The sequence below is a fragment of the Temnothorax nylanderi genome, unplaced genomic scaffold (genome assembly GCF_030848795.1).
Source record: "Temnothorax nylanderi isolate EJ_2023f unplaced genomic scaffold, tnyl_v1.0 TNYL_tig0014_pilon, whole genome shotgun sequence".
Taxonomy (NCBI): domain Eukaryota; kingdom Metazoa; phylum Arthropoda; class Insecta; order Hymenoptera; family Formicidae; genus Temnothorax; species Temnothorax nylanderi.
In genome coordinates, this window is record NW_027249076.1 from 224,004 (window position 1) to 239,461 (window position 15,458).

A 15,458-nucleotide genomic window follows, 5' to 3' on the forward strand; every position below is an offset into this window, starting at 1 on the left:
TTTCGAGGAGTTCGATCTTTAAATAAGAGCAGATTTTAGAGGGGGGAAGAAAAAACGTGCGCGAGGAAGGTAATCGCATAATTTATATTTGTATATACAGTCACTTTACAACGCGCACTTTGTTACACAGTGTAGCTCGATTACTTTTAGGTTCAGCGAACGCCAGGTGATCTCGGTAAAGACGATATCAAAGTAAAAAAGAAAAACTAATTAATAAGAGGGGGCGTCCCGCCGCGTATATCTCTCGCGCGAAAAAGATGGGCGACGACGCTGAATGGGATATTTAATGTCCGTCCAAGCGGAAGCTTTCGATAAGCTTCTTCAACGTGTTTGCAGGACAGACCGGGGGCCTCGTATCTTCACCGCGTGTTCAGCGCTATTACGATTGATCGAATTTCGCCGCAGATTTTCATATCGGGCTGACGAAGCTCGCCGAATCGCGAACATTTATATTTCAATGTATACTGGCAAATTGTCGTCTTCGGCGCCAAACGAGCGCGGTGAGAATAGGAGGCCGAGAATCTCTCGCATTTTCGAAGGCAGCAAGTTCGACACAGCGCTCGATGATGCGCGAATACTTCGATCATCAAAATGTACACACCTTCCGAGGAAAAAAAAACATCGATCGTTAGGGTCTCTATCTCTATATTGGCAGTAGCGTTAGTCGTATATTGCAACGGAAGCCAACGTATCTTTTCTTTCTTCCCGTTCTCCGCGCCTTTCTTCGACTCGCGAAGCGGCAATTTCGTTCACTGAAATAAGTCTCAGTCGTAGATATTTGTCACGTATAATTTCAGCGCTTCCTCGTAATTTGGAAAACTCAATCAATATCCGCTAAAAAAAAAAAGTACATACAAAGTAAACGGAGAAATGTCCTCGAGAATATCAAAAATATCTGGATATGTAATTCGCAACAAGTGTGCATAGAGTCTCGAGAAGCGCACATACAGTCTTCCTTCGTTCTCTTCTCCATCTCGTCCCCGATTACAAATATGAGCAAAAATTGCGATAGGATAAAGATGTTTTTTCAATTGCTTTTCTCCGTTGAGTCTCTCTCGGTTCTCGTTCGCGGGGGCACGTTCGCTGGTGCAGTTCGATATGTCGACGATAAGATAAACGGAGAGAGAGAGAGAGAGAGAGGGTAAAAAATCTTCCAAAAGACAAAAAGTCGCGTGTCGAAAAGGGAGGGAGATATGTGTACGGAGATATTGCGCGCGATTGATATTCGCGTTGCTTTTGCGGATATGGTTCAATTGGACAGCGATCGCGATCGATCGGTATGCCGTAAGAGCGTCATATTCCACGAGTTTAATTACATCGCGGTGAGCCGTGACGTAATTGAAAAATTCTTAGCACCTTTGCGAAGATGTACCTCACTATCTTTTTACTTGCGGCGATATTTAGGAATCCTTTAATACATTTCTTGCATTTTACGTTGAATTCTCGGCTCTTCGGCGAAGCAATTAGAACTTTCGTGAAGTACTACAACATATACGTATAAAGAATGGTTCGAATACGGGTCAAGGGAACCCGACGATGTTCGCCGCAATTTCACATGTAAGCGTATTTTCCAGGCCGCACATCGATCCTCTCTACATTTAGCGCCGAATACGGCGCTGTTTTATCTTGTTTTTCATTCTCGCTATTATATTATTACGACGGGGGATGGCCTGTCGTCGGCCTTATTACAAACAGATAGACACGTTTAGCGGTAATTATCGTCGGATGTCAATACGGGCCGAAATTAATGGGGCTTGATTCACACTATCGGGGACGGATTTAATTGAATTGAGATGTGGAAAAGAGTTTCGGAAAGTAAGGCTACTTTCGTTCAATATACTCATAAAAAAATAATTTTACGCTAACTTATATATAATCCTATATATTATTACATATGTACTTTCTCATATTGTTATATTATTTATACTCAATTATAATTAATTCTATAATATCTCTAAATCAAGCAACGCATTAATTATCTATTTTATGAACAATAATTATCCAACGTATATAAAAATTTATATTTTTACGCAAATTCAGAATTTTATGATTATGCTGTAAAGTGTAATTTAATAAACATAAGTTTAACTATATAATTATCTTATAAAATTGAGAAAAAAAAACGCAGTCTTACATTATGATATCAATCTTATTTTATACATTACACATAAAAAAGTCGAATTATCTACGCAAAGTATCTCTTTTTCCTATCTAAATCATATGTTTAAATTGTCATATCTTCCAGATTGGGTTTTCGAGATTGCGAATTGGACATCCATTAATTTCTTAATTCTGCGCTATTGCGAAGCGTCACTGAGCCCGTAGTTTGAATCAAGCCTTTACATCGTCTCCGGAGATGTTAACAACGAACGATTTACGACGACGATCGATATGTCGCGATCATGGACGTTGCGTAGTTTTTTATCGATCGTCCCTGTGATATTGCTCCTTACAGAAGCGAGCAATCGTTGTCTCCTTCTGTGTAACTATTGCAGCAGTACTCGCGAATTACATTGCGATCACTATTACATAGCGTTTCTTAGATCGAGTTGCATTAAGTTCGATTGCCAACAGTGCGATTTTGTCCCGATTACTTCGCGATTTAGCGAAGTTTTTTTTTTTTCAAAACGTATTATATATTATTTTTAAAAAGTCTTTTTTTAACGCGCAGCGTTACGTTTGATTTCGCAGATATATACAGTTCGTGTCTGATCACACGCTGTATTTTCTACTTCAAACTCGCGCGATCGATACGTCATTCTTTTCGACAAACGCGTTTTTGATATCGGAACAAATTCGCTGTGTATATTTTTCTTTTTTTACACGGGAAAACACTGTGTCTTTCTTTGTACTAATCGACCTGTCTTTTCTGCGGGATTAGCACAATATTGGCGAGCGAATAACGTCACGACGCTCGCAGCAACTAAAGTGGATTACGGTCTCTCTCGGTGGTAGGAAAACGGCGAAATTCGACGGTGTCTCTCAACGTCACGCGTTATCGGGGGGGTTTAGAGACGCGCGTCGTCAAACGTGCCGGTGTACAACGGGATTTTCTCGAAGGGGCCCTGCTACGATCTCATTTCACGACGTTTACGTGACCGGAAGGAAGTGTTTCCGCCGCTCGCGTACCGCCGGTGGTAATCATGTAAACATCCGCCGAACGTTTCCAGCCCGTCCTGTCCCATCACTTTAGCCGATTCCCGTCCCGTTGTTCGCGTGGCCTCGTTGCCGCGAGACTCGTGAGATCGAGAATCAATGATTTCGCTGGAAAACGGAGCGCTCCGCGATTCTACCAACACTTCTATGAATTTTTCGAGGAACGAAACGAAATTAACATCTTTTTTCAAGCGGTTCTTCAACTATCTTAACTATAACTTCTTTTTTTATAATTTATTGTTTGTATAATAGGGTTTGGCGCATCTTAGTGCTTCGTTCGCGGAAAGAGATAAGGATGGAAACGTCTGACGGTCTTCAAATTATCAACAACGGTTGCGGGTACAAGAGAGGGGAATAAATTCACGTCGATTAACTTAGGCGCTTAGCTATTCCGTCCGAAGGGAAAAACACGTTCACATTAGCTCGACATGCGTGCGTGTGGTTGTCCATACATTGTATATGCATATATATATATATATATATATTTATTTATTTATGTATATGCGTGCATATAATGCGCTCTCTTGAGTCACGCGAAAAATAAATGATGCGCATCGCGAGCATCGTTCGAAGGCTAATCCGTGAATTGGTTACGATAATTAGGTCGTTACGATAATCTTTAGGTCCGGTTATAGTATGGTACACTTCTAAAACGAATAATTAAATTCGTTATTCAGCTGCGCGTGCGGAAATTATTTACAGGTCACTCGCGCAAACACTCTCCCGCGCGTCGCGTTCTCTTTCGCCGCTCGTGCACGCATCGCCGTTGCATTTCCGTATGCGAATTAAATCGGGCTCGCTTGCAGATTGTTGCCGCTATGCGGAAAAATCTAGCTCTTGCATCCCGTCGTAATGCAGACATGCATAGGCGTAACTTTCGCGAGAAGACCGTTCGCGTTCAAATTAATAATTAGTGTGATAAGACCAATCCCTTAAAATAGCGTTTTATATTTCTTAAAATAAAATCCTGAAATTATATTTGGAACTAATACTTGATTTATCAGCTCAATTGATTGGGTCGTTATATGCGACTAATTATAATTACGTAAACTAGGAAATATATAAATCGTGATAATTAAAGTCGAATATTTTCGAATATTATATAATAACTACTTGATGTAAATAATTATGTAAATACTAGACGTTTAATAATGAAAACTGAAGCCGCGGGTTGTTAAAGAAATAAATAAGCGTCCAGTCTTTACAAATTTAAACGACTGCTTATTTTTTATAAAGTAAGAAACGGGTTTTCGCGAATACGAAAAGAAATTTTCAGATCTACAATTCGCGAGATCTGAATGGTCACGGACTACGTTCACGTTCGGTCATCGTCGACAGCTGTCTATGTACGTAAAACTTGACCTCGATTTCGGTCCATCGAATGGAATGTAGAATCTTCTGTATATAAGTGGTACGTATAATATATATATTTATATATATTTATTCTCTTGCGCATTTGTAAAAAGCCTCCCCTACCTAAAAACAACGTGTCGTGTCGCGTGAATTTGTCTACTATACTGGCGATAAATCAACAAGTCCTTTAAAATACATATTTCCTCTATTTCGGGAAATCCATTAAAATCTCTCTACCGAACACTCAAACATAACACCGATTTATCGTTTCTTTCCTTTTTTTCTTTCTCTCCCCCCTCGCTCCTTCGTGTCGTCGTCGTCGTCGTCGTCGTCGTCGTCGCTTCTCGTCGCCCGCGTGCGCCTGTCGCTTTAGTCAGTCTTGGCATCGTAAAACGTTTAGGTGCTTCAGTACAATATAATTATAAATACAGGTTCTACAACGAGGTGCGCTTCGAACAGACCCCGCTCTCTTTCTCTAAATCCGCGCCGCTCGTGCGCGCATGCGTATACAGATAGATTCATACGTACATATATGTATATTAATCTCGTCACCTTAAAAATATATTATTGTCTTTCGATGAAAACGTAGCACTTAATTCGCTCCTGCTTCTCCTCTTCCTCCACCTTCGTCCGTTCCACGCTGTGGTGATCTCGATGACGGACTCTGGTATCTGAACAATGTAAACGTGAGGCGATCGACCGTTGCAGCTCTTTTTCTACACTGGAACCTCGATACTGTGGTCGTTTTGTGAATGGTGAGTGATCGAATGCTGCTACTATGAATACTTCTCTCCTTATCCCTTATTACTTATTTATTGGATGGCCCTATGAGAAAGCAGTACTCTCGCGAAGTTTCTACAGTACGCCGCGCCGGTAAACCCCTAGTGTATAGTGTCCGCACCTTTCACACGCGATAACGGTAGAGTCTCACGGTTCTGACCTTAGCAGCGGAACCGTCTTCTTCAGCGGACGACCCTGCATTCTAAAGTGGAAGTATCTTGGTTCTCGTTCTGGCTCCGGCTTCACTCGGACGTTTAAGCTTTAAACGAACAACGCCATTACCCATTAGTATCGTGAATTTATTATTTTTATTGTTTCATGGGTGCGCTGTCTAAAACCGAAGGTTCTGGTCCTCTATCGGGTTTGAATTCCCGTTCTCCCAAAAATACCGCGAGTGATCCTTGAGAATGGAAGTTTCAGACAGTCCTACGAGACTCTGGTCCTGTTGAGACAATCATCTTATAAGAAATACGATATCAAGTCTTTTCTCTTTAATTTCCGATTCCACTTGTAGTCCTGCGAGAATTTTATTCTTTTCGGGAATGTGTGATATCGTCGGTAGTGGCTTTGCTTCTCCCTGAGACGCGCGCTACGTCAAGGACCCAGTGCGATTCGCGTGAACGAGGACCATCTCTCTTCGCACAACTTTTGGCAGGAATCAACACCGTCGCTCGACCGGATTGAACACGATTCTTCCACACTTCGTCTCGACGGCGATCTTCGTTGCACTTCACGTTCAGTTTGTTTGTTAATTTGCTAGGAACACCAGAGATGCCTGCCGACTCTCCGACGGCGTGGGGGTGGGGTTGACGATCATCAGAATACGTTATCGTATCTTGTCGCTGTCGATACTTAGGCGATCGTCGATCTTGGTCCGCCGCGTGCGATTTATCGCGTGCAGATTCGCGTTCGTATCGCGCGATCAACTCGTCGTCGACGACGGCGGCGTCATCGGGTCGACGAGGTTTTCTGATATCGACGTCGCGTTGACGATCGTCGGACTCGGGGTTCGTTATCATACATCGTTGTCGTGGCAGAAGTCGATCTTCCGTCTGGCGAGCTGCAGCCGCCGTTTGTCGACGATGAAGTCCGTCACGCAGCCCTTGATGCCGCGATGGCCGGGCTTGCCGCCGACGAAAATCTTGCCGTTAGTCGTCAGCAACGTTGTCTCCAGCGAGATCTTAACGGGCACGTTCTCGTCGATCTGGATCGTACACGCCTTTCGCCGTCGGGACGCTCGGATGTGATGGAAGACTCCGTCGTCCACTCTCTCCTGCAATTACACCAATAATAATGAGAATCGTGAAAATTTTAGATAAGCATATCAATTAAAAAAAAGTATTTTTTAGAGATTTTTATTGCATCGTAAAAAGATACAATTAACAGTTCATTATTAATTTGAAAAACATCAAGCTTTGTTTGATATTAGTAGAAACAGACAGTTTGATCAGACAGATAGTCAGACATTGGTATTTCGTGGGAAATGCCAATTTTATTATTTCATATTTATCAATATATTTGACAAATATAATTCTAAATACAAAGCAGACAAAGAAATATTGTATAATATATATGTCTGCGAAAAAATAAAAATAAAAATAAAGAGTGTGATATCTATTGAATCAATTTTGCGCTTACTTTGCTCTTTACGGAAATCTCTTCATCAATCTTGCTTTTATAAGTGAGTACCACGTGACCGTCGTGCAGGGACAAAAAGAGGTGCTCCATCTTTCCTCTTCCTATCCACGCGATAAGACCTTCAGGATGTATCGTCCTTAGCCGTAGCTCAAACTTGTTTGATTGCTGTCCTCTGCGCCTGTAAGAACGTGTTTATAATAACAGGGATTCATTAAAGAGAAGGTTTCAATTTCAAAGCTAAGCACATGCCAATAATTCACACTACGAATCAATATACTTTTCTACACTAAGGTTCTACGCTTAGGTGAGAAGTTGAAAAAAAATCGGTAAAAATAAAAAAATTATAAAAGGGAAGTTCTTTTAAAGTTTTTTATCCAGCTCTTCACTGGCTCTTTTAAAATTTTATATATCAAAGTAAGAAAGCAATAAGATTGCAATATTATTAAAACAACACCAATTGTTAATTATGTACACAACCATATCATTGATAAGAACTACTATAAGAAGCTGCTCATCTAATTGTATCCATAGTTACATCGATTACATTCCCTACTACGCAATAAAATAATTGGCTTCAGAGTCTACGGTAATTGTCAGGGATATCGAAGACTGTTATACGACACTACAATGCACGAGCAGGAAAAACAATCTATCCCTCAAACGAGTACACCCCACAGCCATTTTCCATTCTCTAGAAAACTTACTCCGTGTAATCGTAACTGTCGTACTCGTAGTCGACGTCCTCCTCCAAGTCGTAGTCGGAGTAGGACTCCTCAAAGTACTCGCCGAGGGTAGTGTTAGTCGAGTTAGTACTAATTGGTAGTTACATAATCAGAAGGTTAGTGACAGTAGTCGTTAGTCGGGAACGTTAATTAGTCTAGTCGTCGAGCGACCGAGGTTACTAATCTCAAGTGCACCTAATCGAACATCCTAGAGGATGTGCCGATGCGAAAAGTTTCTAAAGTTTCGATCGTCAATTCTTCGGAATTCTAGCTGAGTGTTACTCACCTTCTTCCGTAGCGATGCTTGAACTGCAGGAAGTTATCGCCCTCGAAACGCACAGGTCGCTCCGATATCTCGGTGCCTGATACGTCGTAGCCCATAACTGAAAGAAATATTTGTGAAAAACAATTTTTTCTATAATGTAATTAATTATTAACAAGGTAAAATAAATTTAAACTTTTCAAAGGTAGGAAGGTAATATTTAAGTACATGAGATTATTAAAAAATTTATTTTACGTTATATATTTCTACGACCGATAATATTATAAATGGAGTTAAATGATTTTAAATCATAAACGGATTAAAAAAATTTTATAAATAAAAAGAAGTAAGGGGAAACACAGAGAAATCCAAGAAAAATTTATGTATTAAGAAATAATGAAATTGTGAGAAAAATACTTACAGAATTCGCAATGCAAGCCGTTGTAACCACTAGCGCATTTGCAGAGATAACTGTTCAAGAGCGGGAGGCAGACCCCGCCGTTGTGGCAAGGGTTTTCGTTGCTGGGACAGGGCAGACCGTCGTAAATCTCCGTGTTGTGTTGAGTAACATTCACGGCGAGGTTCTGATATGTTTTGCCATTTACCATTAGCCTCTGCACTGCACCTACTAATCCGGTCCAAGCTCCGGACAGACGATGAACTTCTCGCCAGTGTCTATGGAAGCAAACAATCGTGATTGTTTGTTGTTCAGGCAGTATATCGGAGACGTAAATTAATTTTTTATACAATCGAGTGGACGTTATAATATATATATTTTATTATACGTAATTTTATTGTAATAACTGCAACAATATAATGGCAAAAATATGAAAAATTTAGAGCCACAAGCAAAAACTACGAGACAATAAATGAAATAATAAAAAGTAAATATAGTAATTCAATGAAAATAACTCACTTAACGCCACCAACGTAAAGCGGCATCTCCAGATTCAATTCCGTGAGAGGACTCCCGGACAATCCCCTTGCGACGGTTCCGTCGTCGAGCTGAAGAACACCCTCTCTGCCGAGTCTGTTGATCCTCACGCAGTGCCACATATCCCGAGTGACCGGATCCGGCGACGTGATGTTCGCGATACCGCTACCGAGGTTGAATCTGAACTCCAGCCTGCCGTGAACCAGGTTCAGACTGATAAAGTCGCCCCTGCCGTTGTTCAGCTGACCGTTGTAGAGTAGGAGACCGTCGTTCGCGTGTGTGAGAAACCACAACTCGATGGAGAACGCTTTCGAGACGCCTTCTAGGCAGGGCAGTTCCAGATATCCGTTCCCGTTCATCTCGGGAATCAACAGTTCCGTCAGTTCGGCGTCCACTGAAAAAATAAACATGATTTAAAGTAACTTAGAAAATCAATAGATCAGATATTAATTTTTAAAATGTAAAACTATATTAGAAAATTAATATCTATTAGTTTATTAGAAAATTAATATCGTTTCTACTTCAACAAGAAGAAGAAACAAGATTGGCCAACGAAGGGTCTCTTCTTCCAAAAATCTTTCAAATGCTGTTGTACTTACGGATCTCGCAGTGCTCGCCGGTTCTACCGGGCGGACACTTGCACACGTATCCTCCCTGCGGCAGGATGTCGCAAGTGGCACCGTTCTGGCAGGGCTCGCCGATGCACGGGTCCAGCGATTCCTCGCAGTTTCTGCCGGTGAACTGCGGCGGGCATATGCACCTGTAGTCCGGCGGCTCGTACTTCTCCACCGCGTAATTGTCGTGGTCGTAATTTTTGTCGTACTGCAGCTCGGACTCGTAATCGCCTTTCCTCGCATTCTTCTTGGTCCTCCTCTGGTCGATCGACGTGCAGTGGGAACCCCTGCATCTGACTATGTTCACCCCGACACTCTTGCCGTTGCCGCCTCTGTTGTTCCTGTTTTTACCCCTCTTCTGTAATCTCCTGCAATCCCGGCCGTTACACAGATCCTCTTCGAAGATCGGCTGGCACGTCGCACCGTTCTGACAGGGCAGATTGGCGCACGCGTTGTCGCCACATTCCTTCACACGATAACTCTCGAGAACGTCCCTGTCGCGACCCACGTGGAGATCTATGTTGTTTCGATTGATTTTCAGCTTGCGTATGCAGCCGAGAAGTCCATGGTTGGTGCCGATGTTGTCATAAACCCTATATAAAAATTCATGATCTTGTTCAGGTGTTCTATTTTTAGTATTTAAATTTTTATTTTTAACGCGTTAAATCATATATTAAGAGAACGAAAAGTTGATTTCGAGAGAAACGTTATTTTGCCAATGAGCTATAATGCTTTAATAAATTTAATCTAAATTAAAAAGACATTTTTCTCAAATTTCTTGTTTTTTTTGTGTAAATTTGGAAAAATTAGAAATTTTACACGAGAAAATCCCTTAAATTCCTTTTTCGATTCAATAGTTTGCAATTATTACTTGGTATAATTAGTCGGCATGTTCCCGATGAAAGTGTCTTGATTCAAGTCCAAAGACTTCAGCATTCCCTGACTTTGCCCAGCCACGTCTTCGCCGTCGTTGAAAATCAGTACTCCGTCCTTATGATATCTTTTAGCCGCCACTCTATGAAAGGTCTTCATGGTCACCCTTTCCGGTGACGCGAGCACTACGGGTCCGTTTCCCAAGTTATATCTGAACTGCACGTATCTGAAGCACAAAATCAGTCATGAGTTCTACAAATTAGATACACCGGTCATTAATTTGATCAACAGCGAAGTTATTACATCTTTCTTTTCGCTTTTTTATTCTTTGTCGTTGACGAACGATTACGTAAAACCGGTTCTATACAGCTAACTTAATCATCTTGGTGTATGTAAAGTATGTTATAAAATTATTTCGAAATTAGAACACACGGTAAAAGAATTAAATCATTGTATATGTTTGTCTGTTGCTTTGAGAAAACATATTTCTGAAATAACCGTGACAAAAGGTACCAACCCGTCGACAATGGCCAGCGAGACAAAGTCGCCGGTGCCGTCGTTTTTCTGCTGATTGTACAGTATGATTCCATTGTCCGCATATGTTTTGAACTCGACCTCGATGCTGAATTTGTGATACGCTTTCAGCCGGCTCATCCTGACGTAGCTTTTACCGTCAAAGGAAGGTATCTCGTAATCCCGCTTGTTGATCTCCTCGTCGCATAGCAGCCCGGTGTAATTTGGCCGGCAGATACAGACGAAAGTTGCGCTGGGCAAGTCGATGCAGGTCGAGGTCATGTGGCAGGGATAAGAGAGACACGCGCGAAATTCCTGAGTCGGTGTCACCGGCACGTAATTAGCTGGCGAATGATTAAGCGAAAATTAATCTTCATCTAATTACGACGACGTTGATATCATCGGATGGCTGAGCTTGTGAGCGATTGAACATCAAAGGGTTTGGACGAATTAAAAGTCAGGATTGTAAACTTTATAAATTAAATATCTCAATATTAATTTTATTCGTTATTATTATTTATTCGTTTTGATTAATCTTAAACAGATGTGTCACCGAATAAATAAAAAAAATCGCTAATGAAAGATTTAGTCGGTAGGATATTTTACGTGAAAAATTCATAAGAGTTGTGAGATATAATTAGGCGTGGTTAATTGAGACTTTCCGTCTTACCGAAGCACTCCTGCCGATCGCTGGTTTCCGCGTAGCCCTCGGAACAGATGCAGCCGCCGTTTGAGCATTCACTGTTCGGTATAGTGCAATCCTTGTCGTCGGTGCACAGATCACCCAGGAGAGCGGTGACCACTCGAATCGTCGCCGGGGTCGGTCGATATACTGCGGCCACTCCTGCAAAAGTTAAATATTCATTACCCTCACATTACTAAGATACTTAAAAGTCAACAATATTTCGAGTTTTCCTTAGGAGAAAATAAATTTTAAAATTGTCAGACTTTTTGAAACAAAATTATTTTTTGAGATTATTTGGGAAAGGTAAATATAGCTTTGATATAATTTTATCAATAAATAGAGCTAATGTATGTATTAGTTCATTGAACTAATGCTAGTTTATTGAACTAATTTACTGAATTCTACGAGCAGATGCGTAGTGGGTTTGAAATTATTTAATGTCGATGTACAATTAAATAAATTTCTGCAATTTTCGCATTGTCAAGTATTATCGTGCCACATTTCAAGCATTGCAAGCAATTTTGAAGCATTAACGTTTTGATCGTGTTAATCCACAATTAACAATAAATCAATAATACGGTTAATGAAGTAGTACGCGACATTACATCATAAATTTATCCAGTTAATTATCAATTGTCCTAGTACAATGATTCAATGATCAATTTCATACGTTGAAATGTTTTAGAATTTCGATAAAAATTATAGACTCAGGAAGTTAACAGTATTTTCTTGAAGATAAATTAAAATGTTTTGCTTGTTTCTTATTTTCCTGAAAAAAAGGTCTAGCTATAAAGAGTTTTAGAAAGGGTCTTAGAAAGGGACGTTTCCTCTTTACCATGTTTTAAGTTATCTCTGTCGATGGTGATGGTTTCTTGATGAGCTCGGTGGGTGTAATAATATCGTGGGTCCGGTTCCGGTACCAAGAGGTGCCGCGTGGATTTGGACAATGGAGAAATGGCGGCCGCTGGTTGGGTATACTGTACGGCCGTGTATCTCTTAACGGGGAAGTCCGTATTAACCATAGGATCGTCTGAAAATGTTCGTGAATTCCGAGTCTACCATTATTTTCTCTTCTCACGTTTTGTCATCGAGAAGTTTCGTTCATCTCAAGGCTTGTAACCAGAAATATATTTATTATAAAGTTCTCTTTTCATCAAGCGCAATTTCTTTATTTACAATAAAGAAAATAAATTAAAAATAAAAAAAAGACTTATTTAGATTATTAGATAATATATTTAGATATATATGTTTTCATTATTTTATTCATCATGTATATATATTATAACTTGAAGAGAAAAATTAAATTAAAAAATATTTGAGAGACTATAAATGTAAGATATTATACAAAATAATACGATGAAATAAAGAATATATTAGTAAAAAAATCAGTCATAAGCCCTGATAATAGTTATATCTAATCAGTTATGTTCTTATAAAAGTTGGTTTTGATCAGCATAATACATGGCAATATTATTCATCAAACAGGATTCGCATTTCGTCGCTATGTTCTATGTGCGTGTGTCTGTGTATGATGTATGAAATTCTATGACATAAAAAAGAAAGAAATAATCGATTTTTCTCATTAAAAGTTATAACGATGATGACATTTATGAATATATAATATATATAATTATCAAACTGTAACAGAGAAAAGTTTTCCCTTCTGTTTGTATCTCTCTTAATTAATTTCGAGGTAAAACCCTGATTTTTTTTTAGAGGGAGAAATTTGCAAAAATAATTGACTTCTTCATTTTACTCTCGTGAATAAACGAAAGTATACGATACAGAATTGTAGCATCCGTTTTATTACAAAAGAGGCTATATAAAGGCGATATAGAGGCCAGACAAAATAATATCTAAAAAAGAGTAAACAAGTAGTAACAAAGAGTAAAAAAAGAACGAAATCTCCGTGGAAGAAGTTGTTGGAGTCGCCCGTTGAGTTTCCTATAATGATTTAAGTTGCGATCCTGAAACCTACATCCGAAAGCTTTAAGAACTTGAGAATCGTTTCAGGAGCTGCATCCTAATCTCGCTACTCACACACCGCTCAGTATTTCTACCTCCTCTTTCTTTTCCTCCTTCTTTCATTTATTCATTTCCGTGAATAACTTGCTTTAAAAATACCGTTCTTTATATCAAGATAAGTACGAATAAATGCAATCCCTTATTTTCCAGCGTTAATCCGGCAGGTCTTCGCTTTTCTTCTTCTTACAGGAAATGGAAGAAATGTTATACGAAACTTCGTGGAAATTATAAATCGAATTAGTCGGAGGATTGATGAAAGTGTCCTATTTCAATTAATGCTGAAGTATAGAATATCGTATTGTTTACATCTCCATAAACAAATGCCGCGTTTTTACTTTGTGTTTTCGATTAACTTTATCTTTAGATTAGAATCAAGTTATACAACCGCGATAGCTTCATAGCACGTCAATGTCCACAGGGCATTTATAGAATTTCACAGCGCGTTCTATAAAATTATCTGCTTATTATTTACTATTAAATTATTTTGTTTTCATTATATCTCGTTTCTATTTGCGTGGAAAGGATTCGTGTTATTCCGAACGCTCGAAGATGAGCGTGACGACGACGACGACGATGGTAGCGTTCCTCTAAATAATGAAAATCGAAAAGCTAATTCTATCGGCACGGCGTAACGCGAAACTGTTAACAGGAGTCGCAGCGACCTTAATGGGATTTTAATTACTTTCCAATTGCCGCGTCGCTTCCTGTTATTGCTCGAGGACTTCCGCTATTTTTTTCTCAACAATCGCCCGTTATATCCTCTTCTCTCTTTCTCTCTCTCTCTCTCTTTGAGTTCTAAATTTTCCCTTTCCCGAACTCACCCTCTCGCGTATCCAACAATCCGCTTATTTGTCTCTGTATAATCGATTCGTTTATTTACTTCCGCTACGAGAACGAGCTTTTCTCGTTCTCGCGCAAACATTCCTGCGTTTTCTCTTTCCTTGGAATCGCTCCGGTCCATTTAAGGGACAAGAACCCCGACGGGTTACGAGAGCTGCAGGATACGACACCGAAATATGATCCGACGTTTTACGATCGGCGAGTCTCTTCCGTTTCCCGCTGATGGGTATTTTTATCAAATTTAGAATGTGTCTATCGATGTTGCTTTATTAAAGCTCTACACACTAGGGCTAGGGAATCGATCGATTGCCGAAAGATTCAATTAATGGGTTTTCCATTTTTTCTTTAATTAAACATGTAACAGCGAATTAATATTTTCTCACGAATTTGCAAACTTTTTCTAGATCTAAATTTTCTCTCGCGAAACGAATGGTACATTTTAATTGCCTCATCAGACGGAACTTTTAATATTAAAAGTTATACTCAGTATTACAATTGTTTGATTATGCAATTTATTGAACACGGACTACCTCGAGTTTCCACGTAGAGAGATTGTAATAACCCGTATATTGTTATATTGATTTATTACTTCTCTCCCGCGGTAGCAATTTATTCTAGGATGTTCCTCTGACGTCATAAATATTTTCACATGAAAAAGTAAATGTCGATCACATCCGTGATCTGCCCGCCTTCATCCTTTCGGTTGAACCTCGCGACCTCGATAGTAACGTAACTCGCGCTTGCGTCAAGCATATCGCACATTCGCAGGATATCCGGCGACCGTCGTCCGCCGTCTACGGGATCCTCCGGAGGGATATCCCACGGCACGGCGTGGATCTTCTTTCAGGAAAAAAAAAGAGCTCGCCGTCACGAGAAATTACGGCATGCATTATTTACCAGGATCCAAAGTGCTGGCGTCCAGGATCCACATCATTCTGTCATTCACTCCCCCCCCTCCCCCTCCCCACCTGCCATCGTCGTCAACTTCGATCTTGCGCGTCGACGGGGTGAGACGAACAAGAAGAGTACATCGAACGGTACCAGGAACCCCGTGACCACGCGA

At 40.2% G+C, this 15,458-nt stretch overlaps 1 protein-coding gene across 2 annotated transcripts in view; it reads right to left on the reverse strand.

Moving 5' to 3' along the window:
• Positions 1–65: 65 nt before the first annotated feature.
• LOC139768102 (agrin-like) overlaps positions 66–15,458 on the reverse strand; it is a 41,481-nt gene continuing 26,088 nt past the window's right edge. The window contains exons 13-23 of one of the 2 annotated variants that reach the window (XM_071697945.1): positions 12,366–12,560; positions 11,516–11,689; positions 10,850–11,189; positions 10,331–10,558; positions 9,445–10,052; positions 8,828–9,239; positions 8,333–8,586; positions 7,936–8,032; positions 7,632–7,739; positions 6,928–7,105; positions 66–6,562 (exon numbers count right to left, since the gene is read on the reverse strand). In XM_071697945.1, the coding sequence (XP_071554046.1) occupies positions 6,305–6,562; positions 6,928–7,105; positions 7,632–7,739; positions 7,936–8,032; positions 8,333–8,586; positions 8,828–9,239; positions 9,445–10,052; positions 10,331–10,558; positions 10,850–11,189; positions 11,516–11,689; positions 12,366–12,560 (2,852 nt within the window). In that variant the 3' untranslated portion in view covers positions 66–6,304. The remainder of the gene's footprint in view (positions 6,563–6,927; positions 7,106–7,631; positions 7,740–7,935; positions 8,033–8,332; positions 8,587–8,827; positions 9,240–9,444; positions 10,053–10,330; positions 10,559–10,849; positions 11,190–11,515; positions 11,690–12,365; positions 12,561–15,458) is intronic. The other variant, XM_071697946.1, reaches the window with a different exon arrangement.